The following is a 26,883-nucleotide window of genomic DNA, read 5'->3' as shown; positions in this document are numbered from 1 at the left end:
TCCCTACGTATAGCCACAGAACTACAGTAGGAACTTCTACAATCTCTCCAGGTACTTGATTTTGTGGAGAGACTCGCCTTTTCTTCAAATGAATCTTTTTCTAAAACTGTCAGTCTGCAGTTTTCCTGTGCCTGAAATCTGTACTCTCAGTTTCATGCACAGTATCCTTTAGCTTCCCTTTCTGTAGTATCCACAAGCTATTTAGTTTCTATCTGTTCCCACATGTGTCTTCAAACACAAGTTGAAAAAAGCAAACACTGACATTTCCTTCTAGGCTTCTGGACTCATACTCTTCTCTTTCCTTAGCTTTACTTAACTCCAAGTTCCCTCTTTTCCTCTTCACAAATACAATGATGCTTTCATTTTTGCCCTGCCTGAACTTCCCTTAGGTTCTTCATCCTGTGCTTTTTTTCCAGTTTTGTACTGTTCTCCCAACTACAGCTATAACTTCTTACGTGGTTGCCAGTTTTGTACAAAGCAAATGTTGATGGTTATATATTAATTTTGAATTAAAAAGTAATGGAATAATAATAAAAAAAAAGTATTTATTTCCTTAACAAGTAGATGAGGCTCAGAAAAGTGAACCTAAACACACTGACAAGTAAGCATTTTACACAAGGTAGATTCTTATTGCAGTGTATGTTACCAGCCTTGTAAATAACATAAAGTCAGAGCGCAATTGGTGACAGATGTTTAGTAAATTAACATGCAGTTTCTCATCAAATTTATGTACATTATGATATTCAAAATGCTGTATTTAGGTAGGTGCTCACATAGTGAGAGCATCCTGAATTAAAGATCTCAGTCCTTTATAAAAATCCCACTACGTTCAGTGCTACAGCAGAATCCAGACTCAGTTACATACAACTAGAGGTATCTCGTATATTATAGACAACTTTACATATGGAAAACTATACCAAAAGTATTAACAACACAGTTATGATCTGCTTATTTTGTTGTTTAATATACCTTGTATTTCTAAGGGTACACATCTTTCATCTTAACTAAAGTATTAACACAAAATCTTGAATTTTTCTGGAGTGGAGTATGTTGCATTGTGTCTATTACATAAAATGATTTCCCTGTGGATGTAAGCAGGAGTTAGAGCAAGTGGTAACTATTTAAGTCAGTGAATTTCATGAAACATATCAAGCCACCATGTATACCTCTTCACAGAAATCAATATTCTTTTTATTTCTGCCTGAACCTGCAGTCACTTGAAGCAAAATGCAAACTATAAAATTGAGTGCAGTCAAATGGAAGTATTCTAGCAAACAACCAAGCTGACAAATGAATAGAAGTGTCAGAGTGTACTTAATGGTATCATCCTGGTGTAAGGGGATAGTACTTGCCTTTTTTTATCTAAATTTTCTCTTCTCCATGAAGAGAAGATAAAATTACTGAGTCTCTCAACAAGAATACCATTTGGACTAGATGATCTTGTAGGTTGTTTCCAACCTTGTGATTCTATGCAGAAAAAAAGCTGGAGAAGCAACTTTGCATTTTTATATATAAAGTTCTAACTCCAAAGGTGGTTGTAAGTAATGAAGCTGGGTTCATCAGCTGAGTATAGAGCAAAAGTATGGTGGACAAAAGTCTGACTTCTCATATTAGTGGGGGAGAACTGTAAATATCTTAAAAAGCATAATCCTTTGCTAACTCTGTCGTGGTATGGTCTCTTTCTCAAATAATCCCCTGCCAACAGTGAAATGCACACCTGGTGATCCTAATACCATGTGTCAAGATCTGTGCTAAAATATGTTAATATGAGTGATTAAGGATTAATAACTTGGCCAACAGGTGCACCTTCATGTGGACTCTGTAGTTCAGCCAGGGATTCACTCAGAAATCATCTCTTAATAAAAAGCATTGATGAAAAAGCAGACAGTAGCTTAGCACAGCTGCCAAACCTCTTCCCTTTCTAATTCACATGCATCCAATTGTGAGTTATGGTACAACAGTATCTGCATTCTGATTGGAAATTTGGGGATATGCACAGAACTTTCGATGAAATGAATGAGCATTATCAGGATAGGATCTTTGATCCAGACTGCAGACAAGTTTGATCCCTATCTTGGATATACCAGCTTGAATTTGATGTACTTCCTTTGATTAAAGCCACAGAGAACAGAATCTGCCCTACAGCTGCTGTTTTTCTTCGATATTCAGTAACTATTTGTTGGTAACTTCAAAAGGAACAAAGTAGGTTAAGATCATTTTTTAAGCCCTCTTCATGTATTTGCATGATATAATATAGGAAAAGCTATGTATAGAGAAGAGTTCCTGTTCTGGAAAATATTACGAGCTGTTTATGTGATGTCTAGCTGTTAGCATGCTGTAATGCATAACCATTGTTATACATGTAATTGTTGTAATTGGTCCAGTCATCCGCACATTGATATTCTTGATTAGGCTGAATGTATGGATGATAAACAGTTTCTTTCCCCAAGAAGTAGGATGGAGCAAGTCTTTGTAAAACAACAGCACTGAACTGGTACGTCAGCTTCCTTCGAATTTTAATGATTTCACCTGTTCTTCCATAATTCCTCAGTGCTCTGGCCATTTTCTGATATGTCATGATCTTGCGGTTTCCCTTTCTTTCTCCCCACAGCTCTGCAAGTTTCTCCTTGTTTTTGGAGACAAACTGGAAGACACCATTGGGCTTATCCACCCATTGGATGCAGTTTGCCATGGCTGGATCATACAGAGACTCGTGGAGGTACTCAAACAGACGAAGTTTTTTTCTACCTATTAAGAAACAAAGTACAAAAGGTCAGAACAGAACTCGTGCCTGTTTTAAAAGGAAAGCAGTTGTCTTATTCCTGGAAAAGATCTTAAAGGAAAAAGCATACATAGGTAAGCTTAGTAACCTGTCAAAAAGTTTCCAAACAAACATTTTGCAGGAAATCATGTCCTCAGGCAGTGCTGGCAGGAAGTTCTGAAGGTCCAATCTGGACGCTTTTTAATAAATACTTTCTCCTATTAATTAGAACTCAAAGATTTTGAGATGAACCAATTTTGACAGGTTTGTTTCAGGACTTTTTTGAGGAAGCAAGGTAGGCTCTGATATAAGAAGGAGTGAGCAAGAAGGAAAAGCAAGCTAGTTTTGCATTGTAATTTCCACCTAGTCAATAAGGAGCTTTACCTTCTTGCACACTGCATATTTCTAAAAGCATGCAGAAATTTCAACTTGCCTTCCAATGCAGAATAAAGGAAGAAATATTTGTCAGTTAAGAAAATTCATCTTCCCACAGGTCCAGCTCTCAAACTTAAGTTTACTAGTAAGGCTTATTTAGTTTCACTTAAGTCTTGTGGGTCCCTCTCTTTGAAGCACTCCTAGTTCCTTTCACTGAGCCAAGGGTGACCAAGAAGCTGCCATAAGGAGGAAGAATTGAAGATTACGAGACAAAGAGGAACATTTTGCAGAAAGGAGAGTACATGCAGAAGAACGGCTTCCACTTCAACGAAAGTGGAAACAAGCAGCTGCATCTAAATTTCATAGTCTTGTCTTGCATGGCTATTTTAAACTAAAGGCTGGGGAAAAGTGACAGTTGCTAAGGAACAGTGAGGTCGAGCCAAGACATCTGTTAGGGATGACAGTAACTCTGCTTCTGGTGATAAGGAAATAGGAGAGAAGTGGCCAGACTAGGAAGAAGAAGATCCTGAAAACAGAGGTACTTTCCAAAAAACTGTAAAGTTTCAGGATCTAAATAAAAATTGGCCTGTAGCTGGGAGTACATTTTTTACTGTATGTACATATAATATTGCCAAAATGAGTAGCTTAAAAGCAAACAGATGAGGAAGACTGCCTGGCCCCAGCAGGCCTGAATCATAGTGGGTGACATCCTTAGATCCCCTCCAATCTGAGTTATCCTATAATCCTATGAACCTAATTAGAATGAATAAAATAAGGGGGACATCTGGATGTTTCTTCTGTTCATCAGAGCCTCTAGCTGCTGTAGACAGAGTCTGAAGGAAAACAACTATGTGATGTTGTACATACCAGCATCTCAGAGTTCATACTGTCTTTCCTCTTACTTCAGTTGTCATTTCTGTCCAAGCTTTTATTTCTAGACACACACACACGTACTTCTTTCTCCAGCTGATGTCTTGGTTTGAGAGTACATAAGGGTTCATATGTGTGACTGAAAATAGATTTCTGTGCCCCAGCTATTATCCCTGAAGCCCTGTACCATGTGGGTGCACCAATTTGAGCTGGGATTAGTGCATGAATCTTCGCAATGCATAAATCTGCAGTGGTCACTACCTGTCCTCAAACTGTTGCACAGCATCAGTCCAAGCCAGCAGGCTACTTTATGTAGGTTCTCATGTGGTCACTGGAGAGAAGAAGCTACTCCAGAAGATGTTTCAGAGCATCTGAATTAAGTTTCTGCACTGAATTGGCCTAAAGCAGCTTAATTCTCTCTGAATGTGTCTTTTGAATTTCTTTCTTGATTGTCTCCACCTACCGTGCTTTAGTTCGTAACAAGGAATGGTCTTGAAATGCATGAACTGGACTTGTTTCAGAAGCAACAGGATTCAAAGATGCTTTCCAGAAGCATATTTAAGTCACAGTAAATTTCAGAGCTTATGGTCATCCTTGACATAGCTCTAATAACCACTGTGAAACACATGAAACATGGACGTTAGGTCCTCAGTGCTGGTTGTTTCAACTACAGATCTATCCCTGAAGGGCCACACTACTTACTATTCTACAGATAGCCTCTCATGCATCAGTAGGGGCTCAAGAGGACTAAAATTTTATAGGTACAAAGTAAATAGATTGATAATAATGTAAAAGAAACATGAAAAAGGAAATAAAGCTTAACAGAGCAGTAACAGCAGTGACTTCAGCTAGTAACATATAAAATTCCCTGGGTACCAACACTGGGTAAAACTTAGAAGAGCAACATTTCTAGATTGGCATGTTTGTGTTTGTGGCAATGAATGTCAAGATTTAGGAGTCCTGAACTTAAAAGAAGAGATTATTCTTCTCATCGTCCCGAGGAACTTGTAGTAGCTGGGCTACTAAGCAACGGAAACCACAGTACCCACCATCAGTGGGAAGGGATGATACCAAAATCTGACAGCATGTGGTTAAAGTTAAGAGAAGGGGATTTCAAAAAGCAAGAAAACTAGGAAGCTGCTCAAAAGGACCCCACAGTCAAAAGTAGGTACGAAGCTGTGGAAATCTCATCCAGTAGAGTCATAGAAAGGATGCTGAGTCCCATCTGAAAAACAGAATGAATGCAACAACTGAAGTAAAGTGATGATCACTGGCACTTGACCTGTACTCTACAAGAGAGATGTCCATTCAAGTAGAGTCAGTCAAAAAGAGCATAAAAACAGCTATCAAATTGTGCTCCTTTTCTTGTCACAAAAGCTAAGAAAAAAATTTGAATATTAAACAGAGAAAGGTATAAAATCCAATTCAAACATATTAACATCTGGGGAAAACCTTCAAGAAAGCTGTTACTTGCTGGATCACATGAAATAAATGAGTTATTAAAGTGATTAAATATATCGCTGAACTTCTTTGCATTAGACTTCAACCGAGATGATTTGAAGTGAAAACGCATCCCTTGTTCATTTTTCCATGTAATAAGCAAGAGCAGAGAATGAGAAGTGAGGACATTTATCTTAAAGTATAAGGTTTAGCAGACAGGAACTGAAAATTCGCAGTTGTATTCTAGCCGTTGTTAAATATTAATGTATTTTTCCTATCAAAAGTAAAAAAAAAAAAAAAAAAAAAAAAAAGCCAACAAAACAAAACAACAAAAATAAACACACAAACAAACAAACTAGGACATAGAATGCATGATTCATCAAGGGAATTTTAAAGTAACACAATGCACTTATCAAGAGATATTCTTTCCACACACCTTTCCCTGCTTTTGGCTGGACAGCAGCAGCATGCATCACTTGGCTTTCTGGAGTATTCTGCAGTGTATGGTAGACAGAATCATCTGCATAAAAATCTGCTGCACTGTTCTTCAAGAATTAAGACAACGAAGAGTTAGTAACTTAAAGATTAATCACCTGAAGCCTTAAAAATGCAACTTTTCATCCCCTGGCCCCCAGAAGATTCTTTCACAGCCACAAAGGCGTACAGTGTAGTCTATCAGTAAAAAGTTAAGCCAGCATGTTGAATGGGAATGATGGCCCACCAGAGAAGAAGTTAAGAGGAAAATCAGAGTGATTTCCTCACTCTGCATCTTTAACCATTCTGCTGGAAGCGGAAGAGGAATTCTGGACATTTTTTTCAGAGTCAATAAAAGACAAGGGCCACCTGGACTGTGTCTCAGGAAAGACTTTGTCACTCCTATGTTAGATTCTCACTAATCTGCTGGTTGAAAATGGGCTTTTGTGAAATTCATTTACCTGAAATTATCTCCTCTGCACCACCTATTTCCCACCACTCCTGCAGGCCACACTTCCAGAATGAAGATGGGCTCTGCAGGCTAAAGTTTGTTTGTTAGTTGTCGTTTTACATAATGAACCACAGAATAGCACCAAATAGCTAAACTGATTCCTGAAGAAAGACTAATAAATACGTTTTGCAGATATGCCCCAATGTGATTTCACCTGAATTATACCTGACCAGACCGAGTTTATGATAGAGGTAGCATAATTATTTCTACTAGAAATCACAGTCAGCCAATTTTCAGTTTACATCCATAGTAATTAGCTCACTTACTATCACAGTTCTCCAGCTATATCCTGGGTCCTCTGTAGAGGGTACTGCAGAATAGCTGGGACTTGCTCGGAGGTGGGGATGGTGGTTGATCACAGTCAGGCAATTTTTATAACCTGAGAATTTGGAGCAAAAAACTGAATAAAAAAAAGAGGGAAGGAGAGAAAAACAGACAAAAAAACCAAAAACAACTGCAGCAAACAACCTAAGATGCTACTCATCTGTCAAAATGTGATTATCCTATTGTTGCCATCTGGGTAATAAACTCCCTATAGCCAGGATGTTTCATGCCAGTGGGTTATCCAACATAACCTGCATACAGGTACATAATGGTACCTGCCTCTAGGCTGGTTTTGGTAACCTCCATGACTTAAAGCAATGTTCTTTAAGATAAAATGTCAGTTATTTTATAGTATTGTGAGATAGTTTTCTTATTAGAAAAACGGAGGGCCAAACTGATTATCAAATGTAGGGAATGGGATAATTACAGAAGATTATTTTACATATTTTGAACAGGAAAAGGGAATGCCACATGATTCTTCAGCAAGTCATTTGTACAACAAAAGTGAGAGTATAGAAACACGAATGAAGTGAAGGACAGAAACTGGTAAGTATGATTCTGGGCAATACTGTTTCAGTTATCTAAAAGCATTACTATTTCAAATCAGCTATGGGAAAAAGGAATTTCTCAGAGCATCTGCGGAGCCTGAAAGAAAACTCAAAAGGGTCCCAGGATGTTTAAAAGAAGCAGAAGAGGACACTGGAGTAAGGCACTGGAAGCGGAGCAATGTGTGTGAGCAACAAGAAGTAAATGTACACTGAGTTGCAAGTATTTAAATGTCTCTCTGTTGGCCCTGACAACAGATACAGACATTGGGAACATTTATATGTAGTGGATACTTCAGTGTGCAAATTTCCACTGAACTGGAGGCAAAAACTTATTAACAGCAGCTGAAGATATGAGCCAGTTTGTCTTATTTACATTTCAATGTATCACAGAGAAACGCGCAAATAAACTTTCTGGCATGAAATACATTCTTCACAAAGGACAGTAAATATGTTCTTCTGGATGTAAAGGATTTGCAATGTAGCTTCTTACTTTCCTTCCATTTCTATTCATGATATAAAAACACCATACACAGATACATTTTAAATTTTATCGCATTTTAATTGCAAATATCTTCCCTGAACTGAAGGAATATGCAGCTTACCTATATTTTAAGTTTTGTAGTGCGTAAATTCTTAATCTGGAAGCCAGGAAAATTACTTTTCTGCTAATAACCTAGACTGTGCCTAAAAATATTTGAAATTTGTACCTTAATGTAAAAAAGCAATTATGGAAACAAAATTCATATGTTGAATTCTTTGTCTTCTTTTAGTCTTTGCATTGGAATTCATTCCTATTTGAGTTTATTTACACCATAACGTAAGGGCATTTTTCAATTGAAGCATTAAAACTGGAATATGCCTGTTGCACTTTGGTCTTACATGTTTTGTTTCGAGCTCAATACACCTCAAATAGTACAGGATGGAAGGGGAAGAGGGGCTGTCCAGTAACTTCCCTGTGATATGGCTTGGAAGATGCAAACCACCCTGGGCAGGGTCAGGTACAAAAACCCTCCAACCCTTCTCCATTTTCATCATAGAACGGCTTGGGTTGGAAGGAACCTCAACAATCATCTAGTTCCAAACTCAATGCCACAGGCATCATACTCCTCAGCTGTCCATTAATCCACCTCTAGAAGTTACTGTCCCAGCCATATATTTTAAGATATTCTTTTCTGTAAGAATATAAAGCTGTAAGTAAAAATAAAGCAATGTCCCCCCTTTACCTTGTGAGTACTGCATTTCTCTGTCGGAGTGCTGCTGCAGTACTTCTAGTGCATCTTCAAAAGCCTGACCCAGTATGTCTTGATCAGAAAAGCTCTGCAAGAACATATTTCTGTCAAAAGTCAGAAAAGACCAGGTGTTCTTCAGTATCATCAGTAGGAAGATCCCAAATAAATACAGCGATTACATAGAATGTTCAGGTATCATACCATCCTCCTGGAACGTATTTTGCAGAAAATTAAGTATTACCAGAATCTCTACTATTATGAGAAAGTTCTCACTCCCATGAGAAGTCTCTTTGAGGTCAGTGGGAAAACTCTCACGGGTAACATTACTCACTCTGGCAAATGTTTCAAGGTTCATTTCCTTCATTTGCAGCAGAAGTTTACTTAAAGGGTGTTACCATTATTGCAGTGAGTTATAGCATTTAGTGCAGAGGTATATATCACTTGTTTACCATGATTTATGAAGCCAATATTATCATTCAGTATCATCGACATGGCAAAAAATATTACTTGCAAATCTGGAATTGCTTATGCAGAGACAATGTTATATTACACTACTCTAGGAAACAAAGCAATTTTGAAATAGATTTTCAGCAAAATTTATTGTCATTTTAGAACATTTTAGAATGCTGGAACTTCAACTAAAGCTAAGAAAAGTCCTCCCAAAATCTGTTGGCCTGGGAGTTTTCTGTAGCATATTTGAAGTTCTAGGTAATGGAAGAATAAAGGCATTGTAGACTTACCATTATTTAGATATCAAAACTTGAATCCTGTTTAAAAAAACCAAAAAAACAAAAAAACCAGTGAATTTGTATATTTCAAAATAAACAATGTCTCAGCATAAACAAATGAAATGAAATGCATATTATTTCTAGTGATGAAACAATGTGAAACTACTTAGGATTTAGGATTAGAAAGTGGTAATTTGTTTTAATGCAGTTAAATACATGTAAAATTTTTTTTTACAATTCATACTATCTTTCATTACTGGTGTTTCCAATTTCATTACTACTGTAGCATTTAGATTAACATCGATATCATCATAAACATATTTTTAGAGACTACTTGATGTTAAAAGAAGTTACTGCTGACATTCAGTCTTAGCTCAACTACAATTTTCTCAATGAAAATAGTGACTAGAATTAAAAGATAACATTTAAGTCCTTTTGTTCTTTAGTTATAGTAAAAAAAAAGCTTGTTTTTTTCCATCATGTAAATTAAATTAGCATCTGACTGTATATGAATATACAAAAACTTCCAGAGTGGGTTTGAGTTCCAGAAACAAATGTCATTGTTTAATAAACAGTGAAAATAGGCATTTCAGGTATCTTTATATAGAGTATTCTTTTACATACAACATTACTCAGAAACTATTCCTTATTACCTCTTAACATTTGTTATAAATTGTAATAATTGAAGTTTCTTATAACTAACAGCTTTTTTTAATCCTGTTCTCATTTCCATTTATATTTCAAAATGGTAAAAATTAACAATAAAAAAAATATTTTTTATTTTACTCTTTAAAGCTTTGATCATAGCCTATTGAAAAAAAAATGGACATTTTGGTAGTGATTTCAGCAGACAACAAAATTGGTCTGTATGATGTTTAAAATGCAAGGAATAGGAAAGATGCTTAAGTGTAAGAGAGAAGTGTTTTCAGCTAAGACTCACAATGGATGTTCTAACCTGAATATTATGCCTCAGTCAGAATATACATATCTTAAAGTACACCATTAAATACTGTCAACATTCATAAAAAGCTTTTTAAGATCTTGATGACTATGCATGTCAGAAAGATCTCAATATGTGGAATGAAATCCTGGTGGTTCAGTCAATTGACCTTGCCAGAGCCAATGGGATTTCTCTCTTTAATTTCAGCACAGCAATTATTTCAACAAACTAATTTCACTATAAAGCCAGAACAGACCACATTAATTTTTTACTTGCAATGGTTGCCAGAATCTTGGAGCTGTAGAAATTAAAGACATGAATCTCATGGGTAAAGACCCTAGTTATCATAATTTTAATTGTTTCACTTTCTTTAAAATGCATTTGTCTAACTCAAACTTCAAAGTGACAAGTGGTAACCTTGACAGAATGTCTGCAGTTGATGCTTTTCAAAGCCTGAAAGGGTACTGAAAATTATCACTATCAGCAACATACTGTTGAAAGGTCATACCAATTACAAAACTAAATTCAGTTTAACAAAAGAAAAGGAAAAAGTTACAGCAAAAATAAATTTTAAAAAATAAATAAATCTTAACACTTACCTAGAATTTCAGCTCTACACACAACACAAGAATCTCTGTTTTCATAAATAAATGAAAGACTGAGTTCCCATAGCAATGGGCCAGCAAAGGGGCTGCATTAAATAGCTGGTTTTGGGGAAGTGTTTTGGGAAGGGAATTTTTCTAAGAGTAAAGGTGTAGTACAGTACTAGCATGGCCTTCATTAAGCAGAAAAGAAGGGTGATTTAAACAAATAAAACAAAACTAAACGTTATAACTACTTAACAAAACTATGAAGATTTTAGGAATTGGAAGAGATTCCTTTTGGCTGTGAGACATTCTAACAGATCTGCCATTGTTAAGTTATAGGGCAAAATCCTACACCCCTAATCTATCCCAAACAGATTGCAGTGGACCTTCTGGTTTCAGATGAACCTCCTGTTTACCTCAGTGTAAGAAGAAGACAAAACCAGACCCCAAAGTATGAGTTTTGGGGAATATCAAAAGTCTGCTTCACAGCTCAGGTTTATTGCCCAGGCCCAGCTCTAAGGCATTTAATAAAGATCCCATCAAGCTGTAGGTGCTGATTTGATGCACCCTTCCTGAGCAGCTCAACTCATGATACTGTGTCCTCTGGGATGAGGACTCAACTCATGATATTGTGTCCTCTGGGGTGAGGACTCGCTATGTTTTTCAGTAGAAAACTTCTTGCCACTGACATAATCCTGTGCCACAACTGTGCAACCAAGTTTTTCAGAGGCACGCTTCACAAAGTATTGTTAACATATACTGTGACATTTCTGTAAAATAGTAATCACCTCTTACAACATTTATTTATATTCTCTCAGACAAGAATTGTCTTAAGAGCCATAGCCTGCACTTGTCTATGAATGCTGAGTGGAAGTAACTTGAAGTCAATGTTAATATCAACTATCATTTTCTTGTTTCAGATGCAAGTTGCCTTTTCAAAATTTGCACCACAAGCTTTCAAAATTTTTTTTTAATGGAGTATATTTATACATGTATGTGTTTTTTTCAAAATACAAGTTCCACTTCATAGTACTTTTCTGCTATGACACGGGTTTATAAGGAAAAATGAATCAACAACAGCACTGTCAATTCAGTGACTCAGCACTGGATTTCAGTGCAAAATTCTATTACACAATTAATTCCCTCTGCATAAACTGCTAAGTTTATTCTGTAATGTGGAGAAACATTGATGTCTTGGTATGGCTCTTTTCTGCAATACAACTGTATCAGATTTAAAATTATGAATGAGCTTCAAGATCTCTTGTATCATCATGATAATTGAGGTATTAATAGGCAATCTGACCTACTTACCCCCACATCTCTATCTGAAGTTGGGAATTTCATGCTCATTCTGGCTACAAGGCTACTGGGTGGAGCCAGCTCAAATATGATCAAAGTTGAGAAATTAAAGCCATTGCATTGCTCAATCAAAATGTTTCATTTAAGTAAGAGGCTACAGTGTAAGGAAGGTCATCAAAAGGTTGCTTTTCAGAAGAAATGGGAAAGTTCCGTACATAGAACACCATATCACACGTAAACATGAGCAGTCATTGTCTCATAGGGTAAATCAAACTCCTTCTGTATAGTCAAGATAGGCAATGTGTTGGCCTCTACCAAGAAATGCTGTCACGGAAGAAAGCCTGTTTTGATTTTTGCACTGGATGGGACGATAGAATTCAGATAAAAGCCTAAAAAAGATAACTTACTATTGAAATGATGTCTCGTACAATTGATGTGCCTGACAGCAAAACTTCAGTATCAGTAAGAAATCACAGCATCAAGCTTTTTTCCTTCATCCGTGTTTTAAAAATAAACTTCCAATGACAGAGTGATTGTTGAAGTTTCAGAACATTCTGTCATTCTTGCCTGGAACTAAAAGTCAGTTCATAATATTGGAATAGGACAAGCATTTTCACCTTTCTGAATAAAAAGAAGAACTAAATAATGCATTACAGCACTTGTTGGTGGGCCGTAGAAAGCATGAAGACTCTTGCATGAGGCATTGTTTAAAAGTAGAATGAAAAACAGTCAAAACCCCCCTATAGAAGCACAAAACTTGAAATTATAAGCTTTCTTACTAGGGATTTACAGCTTTCTCAGATGTTTTTGAATGTCAGATAGTTTGTAACTGCCCAGGTAAAACAGACAGACTACTTGCAATAGAAGAAGATCCTCTGTTTTTAGAAATGATTCTGTAATGGGGAGTCACTTGCCCCCCATGTAATAGATGAACTACCAGTTCAGCAATCTTCAGAAGTTAGTTATAAAATGTGGCAGCTACAGAGAGCTCCCATCCTTGCATACTTGTTCTGGCCTTTGGCAGATCTCTGTGCAAATCCTATTCTGGCCGTGCAGCTCTTTGAATGAGCAATGATCTTCATCATGAATTCCCATGGCTGTCGGTTCACGGTACTGAAAAACCACAGATGCTGTCTCCCTGTTAGAGGGAACGTGCCTGCGCTCTCATCCTTAACCTAACCAGGTTGACCAGCAAATCTTCAAATCCTGACAGTATGCTTGTTCTGGTCTGCTTCATTCAAGGTCTGAAAGAAGTTGCAAAGTTTCTTCTAGCAAGGATACAGCTTTTTTCTTTACAGAGAAGAAACAGGAATCGACAGAGAGATCTCTTCTTTTGCAGTGATAATCCAGGCACAAGTATTTCACAGTGAATTGGTATGGAATATAATTTCAAATTAGTGGCTTCAGAAAGTACTTAAAGTTCCGAGTCCCAAAATACAATGAAACTCCCCCTTAAAAACACAACAAAACTAACAAAATCCAACAACATTGAATACTAAGCTATCAAAAAATAAAAATAAGCATGCTAACTACTGGCCTAAGTAAACACTACTTACTGTGATTTTGATCAGATAATTAGTGTAGAATTACAGACAGAAAAAAAACCTGAATGCTAACATTAAAATGGAAAACACAATTATGGCATTATGTCGCACAAGAAAATGAGATAATGAAACTATATCTGAAGGCTACATTTGTGCTAGGGGATTTTGGTCTATGCATTTTGACAAACAAAATGATCTATTCAAATACCAGAAAATGAGAATATATTTGTTTTACAAATTGTGCAACAAATGGCAATGAAAATCTATGCAATGCAAAAAAAATACTGTTTTATTGCTATTGTCAGATCTATAGTATGAGTTCTTAGCTGGTGGAAATTGGTACAGAGCAACCAAAGCCAAAGGATCACTGATGATTTGTATTAACAGAGACTCTGGCTTGAAGCTGACACTGATCTAATTTTCAGTTCAGTAAGGTGGAACTCGCTGTGCCAGCACTGATGCTTCACATTCTTCCTGATTTCCTGATTTGAACTGCTTCTTCAGCTACCTTGTAAAACATCACATTTGGATAGACTGACATAGTGACATTTTTGTATTTTAATCCTCTTTAAAAAAAAAAACAAAAAAACAAAAAAAAACCTTTGTCCAATCGTTCTCTCCAATTATGACTTACGTATACAGTATTTTCTCTTCTGCAGAAAGAAGATATAGAAAACATTTTAAAAATCGAATTTTAAACCTGAAATGATAGATCATCTCAATCAGACTAATTTCCCTACCTTTGAATATGAAACCTTCGCCTATTACATTGAGATTCCAAATCACGTTCTTAATATTGATTTATGATAATTTGCTTGAAAGTTTCTTGAAATATTGCTTTAATCCTTTCTGAGTTAATACTTTTCTGGGCTTTATAGGGCTAAAGTAAAGATGTATTTCTATTTCTTAAGAAGATATTCTACTTTCAGACTACCTTAGAAATAACTATCATTATCTTAATGTAAATGACAGAAATTGAACCAATGATGTGTTTAAATCTTAATTCTGATTTGGGAATTCACCATTCAGTCTTAAAAGACATATTTACTTGGAAAATTTCACATGTGTAACATAGTTGGTTTAGATAGATTGAATAATTACAGGGGAAAAATAAACAACCCAGGCATTTGGAGAAATCATTGCAGAGGTTACATCTGAAAATTTAATTACCTCTTTTAGGGCCTTAGAAGAGAAGTTTATTGTGGAGGCTGCATAAGTGGACAGATCAGCTCTTCTGTGGAAAACCCACGTCTAAACCCTCCAGTTAACAACTAGACCCAAGATACTGGTCCAGTTGGCCGTGTCAGCAGGCCTTCTCAGGAAGTTTCTTCTTTGGCTCTGCACAACCTAAGGAAGTGAGTTTCTGCTGGGAAGTCCCGTGAAGACAGAAGACCAAAAACCACAACAGAAGCACAGGGAACTAATAACAAATGCAATGAAAAAAAAAAAACAAAATAGTTAAAGAAGATTCTGAAGTGGTATATGAAAAAATGACATTGATTAATCTACAGTTATGAGTATTGCTGGAATAGGTAGAACACCTACAAGCCAATAATCCTGCTGGGGAAAACCATCAAAGAAATAAAACATTCAATTCAAGATTAAAAATATCAGAAAATTTTTCAAAAATAGCTATGTATAATAGTCTGTCATCAAGAGATGAACTTGATAAAGGGTAAGAATGAAAAAGCATATAGAAAGAATAACACAGTCTGTCAATAACCTTAACTTTAATAATTCTTAATGGTGAAGCTGGGGAAACCAAAAGAAAACAACATTTTTTATCTATTTGTGGAAGAATCATGCCTTCAGATTCAAGGGGTATTTAGATCATTTGGAATTAATTCAATACCCTATTTTAACTCCATTCTCTCCAAATCATTAAGGTGAGATTTTCTAGGCAAAAGAGACTTTTGGACTCCAAAGAATGGAAGAACATATTTGTGTCTATTTTTGAAAACCTGAAAAAAACAGAGTACAAAAAACAGCTGTAGCATCATCCATATTGCAACTTAAAAACTTGACCTTGAAGCTACTGCTACATTAATAAAATAGCAGATGTTATGTATGTCTAGGCACCTAGGCTCCAGAATGCAGGAAGTACATTATTCTCCCTAAGTTCTCTCTGAAGCTTTTGGAAACATTTTTGTAACTCCAACTACAATCATCAGGCACAGTACCACACAGGAAACAAAAGTACTTCATCTAGCTAGTAAGAAACATTAGAGAAAACATGTCTGAAATCCTACCCCCTTCCTTCCTTCTAAAATCCTCGTAGGGGGTACAGCAGTGGTATGTTAAATGATTGAAGAAATGCCATGGGCTGTGGTGATGTGAATTCAGTTCCTTCCTCAGCCTCAGGAGTCCAAACTCACATTCTCCACCGTTGAGGAGACTTACATGATAAATCTAGGCTACAGCACTTCTTCACCTTCAGGCTGAGACAGCTAAGTTTGTGTCTCTGCAAGCCATCAAAAGGACTGTTTCCAAAACTCTAACTTCTACAGTTGGAGCAAAATCTACTTAAGGCTATTAAATGTAGAAGTATCAACAAATTTCTTTAGCCACAAGATGTCTCATATATGGACCTTTACAGCATTTTTGTGTTATGTTCAGATATCTAATCATCTACAGACTTCAGAAAGCAAGTAAAGAGGTGCTGATGAAATTAAATGCTTACAGAGATAGACAATTTCAAAACAGCACTTTTAAATTCAGCTGGGGTACAATACACAATTATTTCACAATGATAAATGCTTCCAGGTAGAGCCTGGAGACAGATCTGAGTTGGTGATGACTTCAGAACAGGAAAAATTCTCAGAAGATACATATGCCTTCTATGAAAATGCATAATAGCACGTAATAAAATTGTTTCTAGTTGCAGTGCAAGAATTTGGAATTGGTGGGTTTCATTTTCTAGTTCAAAAATCAGAGTATGTAGGAAATCCAAAATGTGTTCCACAAACTGTGAGATGGAGGAGGCAGCTAGTATGAGCAAGGCTTAAGAAGAGAGAAAAATCTGCCCTGCATCAGACCAAAAGTCCACCTGACTGGTGTTCTGTCTCTGACTGTTTCTCTTACTGGATGCCTATAGATGAGCGTAAGAGGAAAACCAAGGGGACCTAGTTTCTAGCAATCTGCTGCACATAATCCTCCTTGTGGCTGATGTATTTGGTTCCATGAAGTTCTTATTCTCATTTGGAAATACCAGGATAATCATATAGCTGTTATGCGTGCCTCAAAGCACATTGATATTGAAGGACCAGCACCAAATTTTTGGATACAAGAATGTTAACTACCTCAAAACAGAGTATTTATAATCAAAGAAGGATAGAGACTTAAAGAAAAAATGAATCAGTAAGGACAATAAGATCTTAGAAAGTCCACAGCAGAATAATAAAAAAGAAATAAACATTTTGATATCTTTCTCATACGTATTAGCACCATGCTCCATGACGGGTGCCACAGAATTTTGGATCTGTGCAAGCGTGTAACCACCAAAGGCCTAGCAGCTAAAGCTTCTGACAAACTGTCCATTTTCAGGGACAGATTTAAGTTCTGACAGGGAGATGAACATCTGTTTCCTACACAGGGCTGAGAAGGAAAAAACAGAGTATTAGAAACTTGATAAAAGATCATCTGAAAGGAAGGAATCATAGGATCACTGAACTGTAAAACCACCAAGGTTGGAAAAGACCTCCAATATCATCCAGTCCAACTGTCCACCCACCACCAGTATTTCCCCATTAAACCACATCCCTTAGTATCACATCCAGACATTTCTTGAACACCTCCCAGGACGGTGGCTCAACCAGCTCCCTGGGCAGCCCAATCCAGTGCCTGACCACTCTTTTGGAGAATTTGTTGTTTCTAATATACAGTCCTGGTGCAACTTGAGTCCATTCCCACTCATCTTATCACTAATGAAAAGCTGTATGGTTGGGGGGAAGATAGAAGTAAATACTTATGAGAGGTAACCTATTGATAGAGCTCAATTACAGACATGAAAATGCATTGAAATCTCTGAATCAAAGTAGTTTAAATCCAAGAACTATTTAAGGCCATTATGAGCATTATAATTTTAACAATGAAAAAAGGCCAGTACATTCAGTCTTTACTGAAGGAATAGAATGAGGTCAGATTTCAGCCTTAGTTCTAGATAAGAGAAATGCATTTTAAGGAACTGCAGGGTGGTAAAGGAAATTCTTTAAAAATAGAATTCCTCCTGCTACTATGCTCCGAAGATGACTTAAAATAAAAGTCAGTCCAAATGGGGTTTTAAGCTTTGATGATACTAACATTTCTGTGGGCATAAAGTGCTATCGGTAGCAAACAAGTGCTTCCTATATTACCAAGGAAGCATTGAAGAAGCACTTAGGCTTTGGGGATTTTTAGATTCTGGTATTACAGAAATCCTGTACCTTAATGGTAGGGTGGGAGGCATGCTGGTAATGTTGTTTCTCATCCCGGAATCTTTCTCTGGACTGGAATTTTATGAAATGGTGATTTATGGTTGTAGATTTTAAATCAAGCTGTATTTTTGTCATGGTTTCCTCTTGGCCACATTCTTTTCAATTTCTTTTGGGGTAAAATAAATCGCAAAATCTGACAAGTTACTTGTCTAAGAAGAGTTGTTTTTTTTGTTAGTTCGTTTGTTTTTTCTACATTCCATCATGAAAATGGTTAGATAAGAGAAATATAAGGGGAAGAGATCAGTTAAAATAAAATTTAGGAACAGCTTGTTGTCCACATTGCCATTCTCTCTTTTTTCGATTGCTGTAGAAGCCCACAGAATCAAATAGACATTCTAAAATCCAGTTTCCTTAGAAGAGACCTATAATAAAAGGCTGAATAACTGTTTAATTATCACTGAATTCAACAAAGAGTCTTGGCAGGCATACCACACCTCAGCCTCATATAGCTGCTGTGAGTATCTTCTATGCAATTCCTCTAGCCCACACCTACAACATGATCTCAGCTAGCCCAGCTCACTCAGGAGTGAGGATGCATTTGATAAAGGTAAGTACAAAAGAAACATCAAAAAGCATGAAGCAGATTGAGAAATAGAATCATGGTTTTATGAATAGGGCTTCTGGTTGCCTTCTGTGATATTGCTTTTAAGCTGCTGGCAGGCTCGCTAACTTAATTCACTCATGTACAAGAACCTAAAATAAAGATAGGTTTAGTTTAAAGTGACTTCCTTCAAGCTGATTTCAGAAATCTATACAGCTATAGACACAGTTCTAGAAAACATTCAGATGTGGCCTTAAATTCATGCCTAATAGGAAGCACATTTTAACTTAATACAAAGCATGTACTTAATATATCCAAACAAGTTGAGACCGTGATTACCAGACAGTAAGAGATACCACTGCATAGAAATACAGTGCCTTGCATTTTATTACCTCCCCAAAAAGATGCACACACCTTGCAGTAATAAACGTAAAGAAGATTCTAGAGGGAGAAGCTTGCAAAGTATATTTTTAACATGATACAGCAAGGGGAAATGAGAAACATTGAGTGCACATCACTCTTCAGATCAAACAGTATTTTTGACCTGTGTCTACCTAACTTTCATCATTTCAAGTCAAGCTCTTAATATTATCTGCATGCTGGAGTCTTGAAAAACTTTTAGATTCAAGGAATGTAGAGCCTACTCAATTAAATTAAGCACAACAGAAAGATTATGTATTACATATGCACAGCCTGAGAGATTAAGTTTTACTCCAACCCATGCCAGGAAGCTACAGCGCAGGTCATGACTTCTAATTCTTGCCTGTTTTCAATTTGATTTTGAATAAATGCTGAAAAAGACAAAAAATTGAAATCACAACAGAAATAATTAGCTTAATGTTATCTTTGCATGCCACTGTGCACCTCATGTTGAACACTTTCAGCTAAAATCCAAGGCAAGCAGAACTGCTTTGTCCTTAATGACATCCTTTTGAGGACTGTTCAATTACAGAAACAGAAAATCTCACAAGCGTGTTTTATGCTGAGGACACACCTGTCTGCTGTTCCACAAATTTAGATAAAACTGCAAGCTGAATTTTGATAAAGCTGCAAGCCCCTGGAACTCTTCCCTTCACTCATACTCAGTACATGATTACTCGTCAGCATGTGAAGACAGAGGAGATGTGCTTTGCTCCTTCTCAGCTTCTTTCTAAGCAGTGGACTGTACGCACCTAAGGAAAATTTAAAGAGGAGATTTTAGACTTATTTTTGGGGGGACTACGTGAAGACAGTACAACTGAGGGTGAGAAGTCTTCGTTTGAGCAGGGCAAGAAGACCATAAGGCAAAGACAGGGGTAATAGAAGACTGGTCTGTAAAAGACAAGAAAAGGAGGTTAAGGTTAAGGAATAGAAGGGAAGCATCAATGCCCTTTTCCAATTTCCAAACTCTCAAAATTTAAGCAGGACTCAGCAGAAGCATTCCAGGGATAGAAAAAGCCAAAATCGAAAACATAACCTCCCTGCCCTCTTCTCTGGTTGTGTGAACATTTCCCCCTGAAGGACTCTGCTTTTTCTGTGCATGGAATTAATTTTGCTCTAATGGTGACTGGTAAATGAGACTGTCATGTGCAGAAACCCTGCTGCATCTGTTGCAGAAGTTACAAATTAATCTAGTGAATAAGGAAGAGAGGATGCTCTCAAAGTTAAAGCAGCTGAAGGCTACTCTGGAGAAGTGGGTTCTGACCCTGTCTTCACCACAGAGTTCCCAAATGATGCTAGGCAAGTCCCTTTGAACAAACTTTCACAGGTGGTCACTTACTGTGTGTTCCTCATTTTCTGGATGTCTGACATGAGACCCCAGTACAGATTTGCAGAAATGCTGAGTAGCATCAGCTGCAACCATGGTCATGGAGAACAGGCTGAGCCCATAGTGCCCACAAATGCTGAACTCTCTAAAACACGAGCTCTTGGGTATCTTTAATCAAATACACAACAGGAATGGGTGTTCTCTAAATTAATCTCTTTGTGACTTCATCTCACAAGTGTGAAGAAAGGACAATAAAATTATCTTCATATCTTCAATATCTTTGGAATATAAATGTCCTAATGCTTTTACGGTATTTTTATGTTGCAAGGAGACTTGTGCAGCAAAGATTGTGTAGCAGGAAGGGCTGGTGATGATAGCAGTGATGATGGGCACAGGCTGTCCAGGGAGGTGGGAGAGTCAACATCCCTAGAGATGTTGAAGAACCGTGTGGATGTAGCACTGAGGGATGTGGTCAGTGGGCATGATGGGGGTGGGCTGGTGTTGGACTAGATAATTTGGTGGTCTTTTCCAACCTTAATGATTTTATAACTCTGTAACACACGTATATATAGAGAAGGCAAATTAAAGCTGAACCGGTCAAGTTGATTTTGCCATAATGTCACTAACTTTTGAATACTAATATTGAAAGGATACTAAGATTTGTAATCTTAGTATCTTATCAAAGTAGTTTCAAAAAGATTGGTTTTATTAGTGTTTTACTTTAGAGTATACATAAAACAAACAAACAAAACAAACAAAAAAAAACAAAGGATGGGCTCTCAAGGGGGTTTCTTGTTTCTTAACAATTATGTAAAATTTTAACAGCAATAATGATTTTCTTCCAAAAATGTTTTTCAAGACTTTTGACTCAGAGATATTCATGTAAAACAATGCTAACAAAGATGTAACTAGTCAGATATTCTTTCCCCTCAACTCCTAGATCCTCAGTATGCATCTCTATCTTAAAAATGACCAAACTAATACAACTCAGATGGATTACAGGCACAAAGCACACACAATACACTTCAGAATGTTGTGAGAACAGAAATCTCTGGCAGTGTTTAGAGGTTGGAAATGACAGTGATATCTTCCCAGTTCTTTGTTTGGGAAAGTAACCACTCTGAGCATGTAAATAAATTTCCAAGCAGTACCATCCTCAGCAGTATCGCATGAGGAATTAGAGTTACTAAGTGGCTGCTGTCTTTATACAGACTCCAGCTAGTTATATGAGATGTGGTTAGAGCTTGAGATTTGCCTGTAGCAAAGAAGTCACAGCTTTGACATGTCTGCTTTATTATTTCACAGTTTTGTTCATTTTCTAGCTGTCTGTGGTCTTCTCACACAAACATGGCATGAAGATCTTGATACTATCCTTGCACTACATGTGCAAAAACAATGTATCTACATTCCGATGAAGAAAGAGAAAAATCAGGTCTTTTTCAAAAGCAAAAAAAGAAAAATTAAACACAGCACTCTTTTCCTGCGCATGCCATTTCAAAGGAGTTAGATTGTCTCTTTTTCAGTCCTATTTGCCTATAGTTAGGTATTAAGCAGCAGTGGTAATAAATACCACAAACTGCTTTTTAAAAAAGGTCTTCCTTTGCTATTTTGGGGTACAAAGATTGATGAAAAAATCTTTCTTTGTGAAAATTACATTGATCAGTAATAGCTTTGGAAGTGAAATGAAGCAAAATTAAGGTAAATAAGCAGAAAATGTCCCCAACTTTGTTTTAAATAATCTCCACTTGAAATCTCTATGAGAATGCAACAGAAAACATAGATCTACTTTTAGGAGACAAACATGACTCAGCATAAGTTTTGTTATAAATAAGTTCCTCATTTTTAATAGAACTTGAAACTTGCTAACATAGTAGCACCATTGTTAGCAAACAAAAGTGGTAATTCCACATCCTACGTTCCAGAGGACATACCTGCTTTATTTTAAAACCAATTTGAAGAAGTAAATGCAATCATTACACAAAAAAAGTACATGGAATGTATTTTTAGACAGGAATTATAAGGCATTACGTACGTAGATAGATCAATAAATAGTTTAACACAGACAGAGCTGTGTGGCAAGAGGTAGAACAAGGCCATCATCAATTCAGCAGAGAGCATGCTTTGTTCTATGTCAATGTAGAAAATTACCTGAAATTTCACTTCTATTTACACCAATAATAAGCTGTGTTATAGAGAGCATTGCCTTTGATCCCAGTGGAAGTACTTTGCTGCACTGTCTTTTTTCTGATTAATAGCTATGAATAAATTCTGACTTCAGAGCTGCAGTCCTAGTTAAACTATACATACTTAAGTATTCTGTGTAATTTAAGTTTCCCTTTACCAGGCATATTTTTTGTTAGGGTTCTAGGTAGCTGCTTAAGACAACATGAATATACTAGTTTTATACCTTAGTACACTACTGCAAGAAGTGTTGGAAAAGACAGAATGTTTTTTGCTTGATGAGATTCTTTGTCCCTTGTGTTCACCTTCTACCAATGTGAGGAGCTGCTTCTGATCTCTGAATGATTTCCCCAAGACATTCCAGGTGATGTATGGCATACTATTTGAGGAACTATGAATTTAGCTGATGAGCACACAGACAAGTAAATGAACTCACAGGGGTAAAGGACACAAGAAAACATCAGAAAACTTCTCACTGTAGCAAGGAAGCTTCAGTTGAAAGTAAGGCTTAGTAACTGGAAAATAAAGCCACGTATTTCTCATTTCTTACAAAGGTAATTTTGGCTTATTTTGTTTATTGTTGTTGTTGCTGTTGTTGTTTTCTTTTTCTCTTTTTAGATTTGCTTGTGATGCTTCACATTTGTAGGTGACTGCTGACTTGAAAAGCTTTTGGGCAGAATCCAGAATCCCTTAGCCTCTCCTATAGTTACGATGATTCTGCTTTTTCCTGGCTACAGATCTTACAGTTGTTGGAAAGCTTTCAGAGGATCGTGGAACCTGGTGATTATACTGTGGACTTGTCTGAACTGAATACCTAAAAAATGAGTTGTAGGTGATCGTGAGGGAATAGACTTGCTGTTCTAAGTGGTCTCTTCTGGTCTGTGTTCCAAACCAACTTGATCAACATGTAGCATGTTTATTATCTTATAAATACCAATAATCTAAACCAAAAATAACAAACTTCTGTGGTCTTTTGCTTGTTTTTGGTGTTTCCTTAGTTGTGGATTTTTTTTTTTTATTTTTTTTTTGAGCTAATATGTTCAGACTTTTAATTTGTGAGTACAATGTGTTGCCGTAAGCATATCTCTTCATAAGTCCTTGTCAGTGGAATTTCATATTTTGTCTAACACATGTTGAAACACCATACAACCAGGCCAACTTCTGCACTGCTTTTGACTGCAGTGCAAAATGAAAGTCAATAATTGCTCTGGTTCATGACAAATTTATTTGTTTTTTATCACAGGAAACTGAAAAGTTATTGAGCTTTTAAAGGAACAGTTCGAACTGCTGGAATGCATTCATTTTAAGCAAATTTCTATGATTTCTATAATTTCCAAGGCTGGTCTATGATTCTATGATTCTATGATTCTATGATTCTATGAACTCTAGTGAGTCTGGGATCAGACATAGAAAAGAGCTCATGCCAGTCTTTAGAAGAAAGTGTAGAGGAAACACATGATCTGCAGAGAAAAGCAGAGTCTAGAACAGAGTTTCTGAAGTGGTTTCTGTACGGTGGAGGAAATCTGCGAAGAAGGTAATGGGTCTGTGTGAAAACAACATGTTTTTGAGCTAGAATAGCAAATTCTGGCTAGAATAAACATTTATAACTGCACCAAGTAACTAAAGCTTACACTGAATAAAACCAGAGCTGTGCCAATGACATGCAGTGGTATCACTAACTACACTGGGAATTTTCAACCCGAACTGCTTTTCTTCTCAGAAGTAAGGCCACTTGTGAAGTACTTAGGCAACAGTGTAAACTATTAAAAATATAAATACAAAAATAGGCTAACCAGTTCTTTTAAAATAGGTAGTTTTGTTAAAAAACAACAACAAAACAAACAAAACCAACCAACAAAAAAAAATAAAAACCCACGTCCTATATCTTGTCCAGTCAATACAGTTACTTGCTGAAAATAAGCTCAGTCCTGAGGCAGCTGTAGAAAACATGGATTCACCCTGCTTTCTGAATGCAAAGGATGCACGATTTCTGGGACAGCCAACAGCCCCACAGCCTGGTATCAACGACGTACTGCAGCAGAACTGAGCAGCTCCTCTTTGGAGCTGTGGGTATGTGTATCATCTGTTGGTTGGGTGATTCGTAGGTCAATGTGCCACTGGGAAATTCCTGGGATTGTAATTGCAAGCTCGTTATACAGAGATGTTTTCAATTAATCCTTACTTCAGAAATACAAGTCATAAGCGAAGATATTAGCGTATTATACAGAAATAACGTAAAACAAATACAAGCCAACATAAATGAACTATTTGAACTCAACATTATTGAAAGTTTAATCAAGTGTTAAAATAACCATGCTGTCAGACCATCACAGGAAGAAGGATTAGCCCTCCAAACGTGTGCTTGAATGTAGGTTGAGAAGCAGTCAAAAATATTGTCAAGCAAACATACTGCACTTCCAAACTGCTAAGCTCCTGATGGTCAACAGTTCTGATGTACCAATCAGAAGGCAACATTTCAACAAAGAACATCCTAACTCACAACTAAGTCCAAAATCTATGTTGTTCTGTTCATTCTCCTTACCTGCGTATGCACAAATTCCACAGAAATACAGGGAAGGTTCAGCACTTCAGACAACAAAGCTACGAGCTTCACCATGCTAGCTAGGGGAACAGCTAAATCAGATGAGGTGGGAAGTGAGTTGCAACAAGTACTATTGCAACTAGGGATCTTTTAAAAATGTGTGCTCTAATTCAGTGAAAAATCCCCGAATTACTATATTTAGAAGACAACTACATGATGATACCATTCAAAACAATACAATTTTCCATTAACTCTTACTAAAATCAAAGATGTTGTTCTAATTATTGGACCTCAAATATTTCTGTTGTACAGTTTTCATAGCACGATACATCATATATTATCAGAGGTGGCTCAGCAAAACTGTTACATATGAAGTCCAACAACTACTAAAAATCCCTTTGCAAGTCCAGCAGCTGTTCCAGACCCATGGGGAATGCTTAAAAGGAGATTATTCCAGAGCCAATGCACAAAGCAGTCATAAACTGTAGGTAGAACAGCCCATAAGCAATTATATAATGATGACATTTAACAAATCAGTTCCAGCCTTACCTTTAATTAGCATTTCTGGGAGATGAAGAGAAGACACGTGCCTTATGTGCTCCCTTAGGTCTAATGTAACCCATTCTTATATTGGAAGTATTTAATTTCACAAATGAAAACTGACTTTTTCATTATCAGAAGATTCTTCTGAAGGAGAAAATACAATTTTGCTTATATATTATTCATAGGTGGGGAAGTTGTATCAAATCAAAGAGGTACTTTTTTTCTTCCTGAGGAACATGCCACAGAACAAACTACAAGAAACTTGTGTGAAAAGGAATAAACTATGATTTGCTTTGGGAAGGTACTCAAAAGAAGCTCTGCAAATCTTCCCCTTGCATCAGCTTTTGTCTGTTTTTCTAGTTCAACTTCTGATCCTGTGAAAAAAAATTACAATTATCATTCTGGCTATTCAGTGGCTTCTGAGTTATTACGGGTCAGGATTGAGATCTAAGGATAAAAGGTTAATACTGTGAAGACACTAGCTCCAACGTGACTCCTTCAACTCCTTTGATTCCTTCTCAGGTCTGATGCGTGCTAGGAACCATTAGGTCAAAGTGAGAGCAACGCACAGAGCTAAATGTCATTAAGCAGCCAACATCACCTGCAGCTTGCTGTTTTGCATATAAAACAGTTGGAAGTTTCTTTGGTATCCGCTAACTTATAGAAATCGTATAGACCAAACAGATGGACTCAATGGTCTTTGTACGTTCCTTCCAATTGGAGCTATTCTATTTCATTCCATTCCATTCAATTTCCAAGCTGAAAGGTATAAATACATCAGCTTCTCCAAAAAGACTTCTAAGGTGGATCTAACAGCAGATGGGATTCCAAGGCTTTTATCCCTCTCAGTGACAGAGAAGGCATTTGTCCTCTCACCATCAGCTAAGTAACAATTTTGCTCATGGGTGCAAAAATTATGAGTTAATGAAGTGATGACTTAGCAAATTCACACTTCAGATTAGACTTTTATATTCCCCTTTCAGACAGAAGGGGATGGAGTCCTTGTTTGATATGCTTGTTTATCTTTACTAATGAACTCATAAAATAAAAATTAATTTAGAGAGCACATAGGTCCTTGAATTTAAAAGATCCAAATGAGCTGTGACACTCCATCCTCCAAAAGCAATCAACAAAATCAAACAGCAGGAATTATTAGAAAAGCAACAGAAGACAGAAGAAAAAAACACTGAAAAACCACCATGTGCATCTGACACACTCATCTTGCAT

At 36.7% G+C, this 26,883-nt stretch overlaps 1 protein-coding gene across 9 annotated transcripts; it reads right to left on the bottom strand.

Moving 5' to 3' along the window:
- Window positions 1-266: 266 nt before the first annotated feature.
- SPIC (Spi-C transcription factor) lies at window positions 267-25,810 on the bottom strand. Of its 9 annotated transcripts, none has more exons than XM_052667459.1 (6): window positions 25,663-25,810; window positions 9,273-9,299; window positions 8,527-8,636; window positions 6,698-6,810; window positions 5,883-5,991; window positions 267-2,748 (listed from the first exon to the last, which is right to left on the bottom strand). In XM_052667459.1, exons 3-6 carry the CDS (start codon window positions 8,630-8,632, stop codon window positions 2,321-2,323), a joined length of 756 nt encoding a protein of 251 aa, XP_052523419.1. In that variant the 5' UTR covers window positions 8,633-8,636; window positions 9,273-9,299; window positions 25,663-25,810; the 3' UTR covers window positions 267-2,320. The 9 variants fall into 9 exon arrangements, with proteins under 9 accessions (XP_052523419.1, XP_052523423.1, XP_052523424.1 ...); XM_052667463.1 differs by having other exon boundaries at window positions 8,527-8,620; XM_052667464.1 differs by lacking the exon at window positions 25,663-25,810 and adding an exon at window positions 14,801-14,899 and having other exon boundaries at window positions 8,527-8,620.
- Window positions 25,811-26,883: the final 1,073 nt, after the last annotated feature.

Source organism: Tympanuchus pallidicinctus, unplaced genomic scaffold (genome assembly GCF_026119805.1).
Source record: "Tympanuchus pallidicinctus isolate F22 unplaced genomic scaffold, pur_lepc_1.0 scaffold8, whole genome shotgun sequence".
In the NCBI taxonomy this organism is placed as follows: domain Eukaryota; kingdom Metazoa; phylum Chordata; class Aves; order Galliformes; family Phasianidae; genus Tympanuchus; species Tympanuchus pallidicinctus.
The sequence above is the reverse complement of the archived record's forward strand: the minus strand, read 5'-3'. Positions and strand labels throughout refer to the sequence as shown.